Raw genomic sequence first — 9,621 nt, 5'->3', positions numbered from 1 at the left:
CATTGTCGGTATCATGTCACAGCGCATTGTATGTATAAACTGTTTGCTTAATTGACAATAATGGACTAAGCCCAGGTTTGAGTCCGACCTGCGGCCATTTCCTGATCCCACCACATCTCTCTCTCCCGCTTACTTCCTGTCTACCTCTTCACTGTCCTATGAATAAAGACAATAAAAAGCCCCCAAAAATATTCTCCTTCGAGTTTACATGGAAATCTTAATTCCGAATTGACGTTTACATGGAACATGTAAGGTGTGCAGATAAGAGGGCTGCTTCATACTGTATCTCCTTGAGGGGGCAATTCTGACTTTGGGCATTGGACATGCAACACAGCACTCCGGCACATTGCAAACATACAACATCCATGCATCACTGACAACTGACTTTTTTAGTTTAGTTTGGTTAACAAATCCGCATTTTATTTAAAGATCCAACCTCTCGACTCCGTCTTTGGTTGTGACCTTACTCCTACTGTAGGTTATAACAGGCCAGATGCTTTTTGAGAAATGTGATGCAGTTGGAGTGGTATATTTGTACAGGGAAGGAGTGTTCAGGTATGGAGTCCATCTAGTCCAGCTCTCCTTATTTGAGATGGGGGGTGGCCATTGGGCTGCTTTGATGAATAGGTGAATGTGGACTGGCCATGTCATTAATGTCTGTAAACTTTGCACCTCTGACAAGGTTTGCGTTTTTGATCGCCAAAATAGTGCCCATAATCCTCAACGGGGAAATTCCATTTTAAAAGCATGTCAGAGATTGTTTATAAAGCGAGACGATTCATAAGAGGGTCAATTCTGGTTACGGTAAATTTATTATGACGTAGGGTTCGCAACTGCCACTCGGGAGCAGTTTTCAATCATATTTGACACAATCTTCTACAATGAAATTCTATGTCTGATGACAGCAATCTTAGTCCCAAAATCACAAACTGTTGCTAAAACCTCCCAGGTTGTGCGATCGAAAAAACTCTGCAAAGTCATTTTATTATGTTGTCATTATCCCATACTTGGATTTTGAGACTTCTGATGGACAGGGCAAAGGTTAATAAGGTACAATATAACAACAAGGAAACACAATGCAGTCTGGAGTGTGGGTGCAGTCTTTCTAATAGCATGTGTCAGTAAAGAATAGAATCTCACCTGAAGTGCCGCTGGTGAAAGAGGCAGATCTTGGAAGCACAAAATACCACGATGAACTGAAAGCAGCAATTGATACATGCGTCACCATGTTGAGGCTACTGTTCCTCTTCTGCTCATTCCAGACATTCTTCACTGTGAAATCAGGTAAGGCTGCTTTCATATTCTGCAAGTGACATGTTGGCATTCACACACTGGCATTCTGCCACCTCTGTCTGGATTCTTGTGGGCCAGACAGGAAAACCACTGGGTCTTCAGGAGCCACCCAAAATATGGTGTAGCTACAGTAAAGGAACTCTAGTGGCTTTAAGAGACATGTGTTCAGGAGTATCCAGCTACGGTACAATTAATAGCCTACGTTTTAATTAATTCAATTATATTCACAAACACTGGATGTGGACCTTTCTTTATGCTGAGATCAATAGGCTCCAAATAGACATAGGTGCCCATAGAGCAGGGACCAGTTTCCCGATAACGTTCACTCTTAGCGAGCTACGAAGACTCCAAAGGTATAACTTACTAAAGTTGTTTACCTTTATAGTCGTGGTTCCCGAACTAGTCACTTAGGAGTCTTCGACCTGGTTCCAGGCCACAATTGTATTTCAAGGCCACTTCAAGTAATCTAGAGGGCATTTCCAGAGATGTAGGCTACTGTATGTTACTGGCTGAAAGAAAATACAACATTCAAGCCTCTGCAACTTGTTGTCAGTATACATCAAACAGTCGCACTGACTGTTTCTGAATTTTACTGGGTCTCAGCTTTCAAAAGAGGTCAAGCATTTGATGATGGGCCAGATGAGCAGTCATGTTACTTATTATAACCGCCCCTAGCATAGCTAGCTAGCAGTCATATGGTAACTGCTACTTGTCAAAGTTTTTTTTTTTTTTTTGGTTTTGTTTTTTTCCCCGTCATCTACTTCCTGTATTTTTCGTCAACGATTCCCGGGACACCGTAACACCGGGGCACATGAAACTTGGTGGGCATGTAGCCCCAGTAGACTTCTAGGGAAAAATTTTGTTTGGTCCCCAGGGGCCACCCCACCCCCGCGATGGCCCCCCCGAAATCCAAAAATTACCTAAATAACTACCTGAACCGTGGCACCGAGGATGACAACATGTTTACGGTATGTTGGTCTCAATAGCCCGCATCAATTTAGCTTATAGCTAGTCATTTGTGATTTGCACCCCCATGGTAAAAAAATTAAAATGCAATATAATATTGCTTTAATCGTCCCTATCTTCAGATGAGATGTTATGAACTGCACCAGATTTCATGTGTATAGGGGGGCTATAAAATAAATCAATTTGTGTACATTGAGTGACTGTACACCCATCGGCCTGCAGATAGTGCTATTCATTGGTTTCATCAGGTTACTTTCCACAGGTGTATTAATCAAGCACCATGCAGTCTGCATTGATAATCAAGGTGCTTGATTTTATACACCTGTGGAAAGTAACCTGATGAAACCAATGAACTGAGCGAAGGGTTGCTGGTTGAATGACACACACTCACTCACACACACACACACACACACACACTCACACACACACACACACACACATCCACAGATTCCACACACGCACACACACACACACACAGACACACACACACACACACATGCAATGAACGCACACATACACATACACTCACAGACACACACACACACACACACTCTTATACACAAAGAAAAACTCACATGCACACACTCATTACATACACATGAGCTGCAAGAGGAGATATATGCATATAAATTGCACAAATAGGAGATACAGGAAAGTTGACGAGCATCATTTATTTCTGTGGAGAGAATGTGCAGAACTGAGCGGCGGTCATATTGTGTACTGCTATGCGGTGCATCTAGTTTAACACAAGTTTAAAACTGTGTTAAACTCTAAAAAGTGGCTAAGCTAGTGACAGAGCTATTGCCCCATTATTAGCATTATTATTAGCAGTAGTAGTATTAATATTATTATGGTGATGATTAATATTGACGTTGTTATCATTATGTTCAACACTGGCTCAAGACTTAGCTTTGTTTTCCACAGGCACTCCTTCTCTATGGGTTTTCGCAACACTAATACTCGGAGACACACCTTTCCCAGAGTTCAGTATGGTGGGAATGCTGGATGACCTGCAGTTGTTTTACTACGACTCAGATGTACCGAAGCTGATCTACAGACAAATCAAGTCAGAGCACGAACAGGAAGAGCAGACAGACGCTGGCATTGTATTCAGAGAAATGCACATGGACATGAAACGCAAGGCATTGATCTCAAAGCACGAGCTCAACAGCACACAAGGTTGGTATTGTAAGGATATTTACTTAGTTTCATTGACATACTGCTCGCCATAGCCTAGGCCTAGGCTACTGTATTATGGCATACACCAGTGAATTTTAGGATGTAAAAAAACCCCCCAATGTTTTACCATTGTGTTGCTTTTGCGGCACTTAACAGTGTGTAGGGGGGATTTCAGCGTAAATACTAAGTCATTAACTATAAAAACCCAGTCATCAAACCCATCATTTGGTGTTAATGTGTTCAGCCCTGCCCTCACCTGACTGGAACCCGCAGCAGTACCACCTCAGATTGGGAGTCAGGCATGCTAACAATCGAGCTAAAAGGCCAGGTTGCTACAGTAGCTCTCTCGCTAGCATAACTCAAGGTTTACACAATGTAGGCTAAATACTGCACTGCTACGTACCAGCTGTGACATTGTAGCTTCAAACCTAGGCTCTATTTAGGGTATAACAACCTCATGCATTTGATTGAGCCTATCAAGCACGACCATTCATTAGCATTATCACTGAATAGGCTTACAGAGATGGTAACAGGGCAAGGTAGCCTACATATTTTTATAATAGGCTAAATCAGTGGGCGTGTTCAACCCTGCAGTGCTGTGCAGAGCTGGCTGAATCTTTCAATATACACATATCCTACGTTTAGCCAGATCTGTGCGGCACTAGCTAACTATCCACCTCACGTTGTGTCTCCTTGTGTATTGCTCACCAAAATCATAGAAATGGTCATTGGAAGAGGCAATTATCTCCTATGATCTAAGATAGATCATCTTTGAGTTGCATGTTTATTTTAACTAATGGCATAGAATACATGAAGAATTGCATTCAACTCATGCATTTACAGTTTTTTCCAATCGTATACACACTAAAATTAAGGTTATCAAACAGTTAACAATACTTAACACTTAAAAAGCAAAACACCTGCGCAGAGCAGTACAACATTAAGCACAAATTCAGCTTCACACTTTTTGCAAAACATTACACACAGTGAATGTCAAAACGTAAAACACATTTTAACACCTTAGACACAGATAAATATTGTTAGGTACTTCCTTCTCATTACAAAGCCCTGGCTTGCCAATGGCCACACTAATGAACACATTGAATAATCACATCCACCAGGTGTGTAAGCACGCATGTGCAAAATTGAAAACGCAGCACTCAGGTGTGTTATGCTCGATCCTCGAGGGGCGTTCCCATTGATCTATAACTAACACTGGATAGACTATCCCATTGTTTTCGCCCCATTATTCTTTATGTCGATCAGTGAGGATCAAGGCCCGAGGAGCGAGGGAGGACGTATAAAAGCCCAAATGAGAGGCACCCATAGCCTGTGATGTGGATGAACTCTAATGGCTTGATCCAGCTAGACGGAGAGATGAGTAGAGTATTACGTATTGTTGTTACTTGTTTGTATTGTTGCTTTAGTTTTTCTTCAGTGACTGTAAGTGTACAGTACTTTTTATTTGTGTACAATTTTTTATTTTTCTACACTTTACAGTAGTAAGAACTATAATTTTGCCATTTTCTGTTGATTGACTTGTCACTGTAACTGAACATATGGTACAGTGAAAGAAAGAAATATTGTCTGCAGCATCAGTTTTGTGCCTTACTTGATGCCTTACTTGATGATATTTTTGTCATCTAAATTATCCTAATGCTCTCAAACAATATGTCTGAATAAGATCCATATATTGGAGGAGGGTTTTTACAGATGTGTTTTGAATTTATTGTGTTGGTGTGTATAAGATAGTGACAGTGTGGAATCATTCGAAGAATGTGTTAGTGATATGAGAACAGTATAAGGTTTTATCAATGTGTTTATTGTTTTGACAGAAATATTTCATTTTGCTAGCAATCTGTTATGTTCTGCTGATTGGGTGTTGTGTTTGGTTAATTGTGTGATGTGTTTAGACAAAAAGAGCCCCGTTTTCAAAATTGTGTGTAAACGATTGGAAAAAACTGTAACTATCAGTCGCCTAAAACTGTGAAACTCAAACGTATCCTTCAACTCATGGAGCTCTCTAAGTGACAGGCGCTATTTAGCCTCTCTTGTGGTCTTAAAGTGACAGCAGTCGTAATGATAATGTAAGCGGCGGTTATAATGATTATGTAATTAAAGAGACCCCTATGCAACTTTCTTCAGGAGACGATCGCTCCTTGTTTACATCTGGAAGTCTGAGACGAAGAACCATGCACGCTTGCAATTTATATATTTAAATATAGCCTATACATGTATAAATGTACACGCTAAAGCTGTCGGGGAAGCTCTGCAGAGAAAATGCAAGCATAAAACGAGCGAAAACGAAAAACGAAACCGAAACCAGAGATGAAATCGCCAATCCTGCATAGTTCCTCTTTAATATGTACTGTTATTGTTCTATGTACTGTTATTGTTCTATATCGCCTTGGGATGAAGCATCTGCTACAACATTGCAGTGTTGCCTATCTGCCCTTACAGTGAGGCATGTTTTCTTCTCTACCAAAGGTGTCAATGTTCAGCAGAGATTGGCCTCTTGTGAGCTGCTTGACCAGGATACCCCGGGTCCAATGCGATCCTGGGATGCGTTCAACACCGTAAATGATGTAGAGCTGAACTTTAGCATACAACAGGAAACTCTACAGGCCAAAGGTGCATGGCCAGACTTGTGGAGCCATATTGACAAAGAACGTATTAGATTGACGTTTGCAAATATATATAGCCCTGTCTGCATCAAATTCCTAAAGAGGTACCTTAACATGAGGAAAAATGAAACAATGACAGGTAAGACATTAATAAAGGTGCATTCATTTCATAACTTTAAAGGGGTAATCCAGAGTGAAATGCACTTTAAATCAATTTTTCGAACTATTGGGAGTACATACGTTGAGTTGACACCAAAATCATGTCATTCGGATGTATTTTGAATTGAATTGAATTGAATTGAATTTTGAGAAAGTTCGAGTTCACCGTTTTTAGCCAAAACTCCAAAAAGCCTGGAAGTGAACCGGGCATGTCCTTTCGCCGCTACAAAACGCTATTTTTATACCTCTTCTACTGTTCCAAACAACACTACACTTACGTGGTAGTGAGTAGAGGGTCCCTAAAGCCAAACCGAAGTATCCCCACGTCTTTATGTGGTCAGATAGAGCAGTGTTTTTCAACCTTTTTTGATCCAAGGCACACTTTTTTCATTGAAAAAATCCTGAGGCACACCACCAGCCGAAAATTTTAAATAAAATGAAATTTTATTGAAAATGAAATTAAATAAAACTCTGTATAGCCCGCATTAACGATATCAAGTCATTCTTGTCCAAATGTCTTGAATAGGAATCAAATGAACACAGACAATTATTTCTATTCACTCTTTTTTAGACCAATTAGGTGAAATTGGATAATTTCCCACGGCACACCTAACAATGTGTCACGGCACACTAGTGTGCCACGGCGCAGTGGTTGAAAAACACTGAGATAGAGAGTCCAGAATGAATTTAATCGAGTCCGTACCTTTCTGGAAATGTTATTAAAGTGTTTGTAAAGCGTTGCCAGCTGCAGCAGCGACATTTCCGGAAAGGTACTGACTCGATTAAATTCATTCTGGACTCTCTATCCGACCACATAAAGACGTGGGGATACTTCGATTTGGCTTTAGGGACCCTCTACTCACTACCACGTAAGTGTAGTGTTGTTTGGAACAGTAGAAGAGGTATAAAAATAGCGTTTTGTAGCGGTGAAAGGACATGCCCGGTTCACTTCCAGGCTAACGAGTTTTGGCTAAAAACGGTGAACTCGAACTTTCTCAAAATACATCCGAATGACATGATTTTGGTGTCAACTCAACGTATGTACTCCCAATAGTCCGAAAAATTAATCTAAAGTGCATTTCACTCCGGATTATCCCTTTAATATTTAGTTATTAGATTGTATTAGTTGTTGAGCTGTGGTGGATTTACCGTCTACTTTTTAATGTTTTATCCTCTACAGTGAAGCCCAGAGTCAGGCTCCTCCAGAAGACACTCCCAGACTCTAGTGGGGCCAAGGTGACCTGCCTGGCCACTGGTTTCTACCCCCGTCACATCAACCTGACCCTGCTCAGAGATGGCCAGTCTGTGTCTGACCACCAGGTCACTGGGGGGGAGCTGCTACCTAATGGAGATGAGACGTACCAGATGAGGAAGAGCCTGGAGGTCAGCACAGAGGAATTACAGCATCACCACTACACCTGCACAGCTGAACACCTCAGTCTGGACAACAAACTGGACATCAAATTGGGTAATTCTCATGACGGTTATGTTTCTTTCTTCTTTCCACCTATGTCAGTTATCATGTATTATAATACTATAGCCATGTTCGGTCCTCAATATAAAATACAAATGTTTATTACAGTTTTTTACGATTGTTTACACACTAAAATATTTTTTTTCACACAATTAGCAAAATTTTACTCCAAGGAGCAAAACACCTCCACAGATTTGCACAACATTACACACAATGTCTGCTTCACCCTTTTTGCAAAACATTACTCACAGTGATTTGTAAAACTCTACACACATTTCCACACCTTAGACACAGATAAGGATTGTGAGATTACTTCCTTGTCATTACAAGGCCCCGGATTGCCAATGACTACACTAATGAACGAATTGGATAATCACATCCACCAGGTGTGTAAGCACACATGTGCAAAATTGAAAACGCAGCACTCAGGTGTGCTATACAGTCTTGTTGCTTTTGCAGTAGTTGCTCTTCAGAGTCAAAGTGTATGTCCTTTATGCAGTAGTTTTTGTTTGTCTACAGATTTTATTTGTTCAATTAATTTCATTGTTGGTTGATTACTGTAACTGATTATGGTTATGCTGTAAGTATTGAAATAAATACTTGAAATATTCAGTCTACAGCAGTCTTCAGTGTTGTACAGTGCAAGTGCAAATTTATAGACCTATTTATGTACACTTCCCCTATGTCGAACTAATCATGAAGAATGTTGTGGGTTTGTCACTATTTTTTGGACATCTAAATGATCCCTTACATACTGTAACAATGTCTGGGCAAAAATCTAGCACATGCTATTTCCTAATTTTTCTTTTTACAAATGTGTTTTGCATTTATCACTGCAGTGTGAAACTGGCTGCAATAGTGTCTGATCATTGAGGACTGTGTTTGTTAAATGACAACTAATAGCATTTTTACAAATATGTGTATATGTTTTGACTGAAGTGTGTATGTTTTGACTGAAGTGTGTTTGTTTTGACTGAAGTGTTTCATTTTGCAAAGAATCTAGGAATTATGCAAACTGAGTGTGGCGTTTGGATACCTGTGCTTAAATTTTGTTAAAAAGAACTCGGTTTGAAAAATTGTGTGTAAGCAATTGAAAAAAAACTGTATTAATTTGTATTTGCAGAGCTTGTGGCAGGTGTAGGTACCCGTACCAGAGTGCCCCCTGTGGTCGTGCTGGGAGTTGCACTGCTGCTGTGTGTGGGTGGAGTCATTATCATGTGCCTGCGCCGCAGAAGACACAGGTAAACACACACACAGGAGAACAACATATTCACATCGATTTCCAGTTTTATATTTCTAGCAATGTATACATGTTATTCTCAATCAAGGAGGTATACATGTTTACTGATGATAAATTATTGTTTTGATTTTGCATTATTTAATTGAAGTCAGCCTAATTAGAGGTAAATACTCAGTTTGGGGATTTGTGATCTTTAGTTTGTTATCCTCATCTCTGCCATGTACATGGTGGATCTCTCATGATTGCTTTATGAATGTGTGTTTCAGCTCCTCCTCTGATGAGTCAACCCAAGGTAAGTATACACATTTAGACTTTGGAAGACAACATTCTGTCTGACAGTTCAGTGGTGATAAGGTTTCTGTTATGATTTTCTATTTATTTGCCGTCTTATATGATACTGTGTTTGAATGTGACATGAATGTACTGCTCTTTGTATTTCAGAAACAGATGAACCTCTGCAACCTCTGCAAAAGTCTGCAAACTAGGTGTTTTAAATCATGAGTGCCTCTGTGGCAAGTATTAGTTTATGCATGTGCATGTGAACACTTGTTACTGTGCTAGAGCTAGAAACATTTCCCAATCATGAGAAGCCAGACTCTTCACAAAGTGAAAGAATCTTCACAAAGTGAAAGAGTCTGGTTTTACCACACTGTAAAACTTTGAGCCTGATGAAAACATTACAAAGC

At 40.1% G+C, this 9,621-nt stretch overlaps 1 protein-coding gene across 1 annotated transcript; it reads left to right on the top strand.

Annotated features, from left to right (window-relative positions):
* Nucleotides 1-1,226: 1,226 nt before the first annotated feature.
* On the top strand, nucleotides 1,227-9,420 carry LOC134089375 (major histocompatibility complex class I-related gene protein-like). The gene is made up of 7 exons (XM_062543817.1): nucleotides 1,227-1,284; nucleotides 3,184-3,438; nucleotides 5,926-6,201; nucleotides 7,402-7,689; nucleotides 8,819-8,936; nucleotides 9,202-9,227; nucleotides 9,377-9,420. Exons 1-7 carry the CDS (start codon nucleotides 1,227-1,229, stop codon nucleotides 9,418-9,420), a joined length of 1,065 nt encoding a protein of 354 aa, XP_062399801.1.
* The last annotated feature ends 201 nt before the right edge of the window (nucleotides 9,421-9,621 follow it).

The sequence above is a fragment of the Sardina pilchardus genome, chromosome 8 (assembly GCF_963854185.1).
Source record: "Sardina pilchardus chromosome 8, fSarPil1.1, whole genome shotgun sequence".
In the NCBI taxonomy this organism is placed as follows: Eukaryota; Metazoa; Chordata; class Actinopteri; order Clupeiformes; family Clupeidae; genus Sardina; species Sardina pilchardus.
The sequence above is the reverse complement of the archived record's forward strand: the minus strand, read 5'-3'. Positions and strand labels throughout refer to the sequence as shown.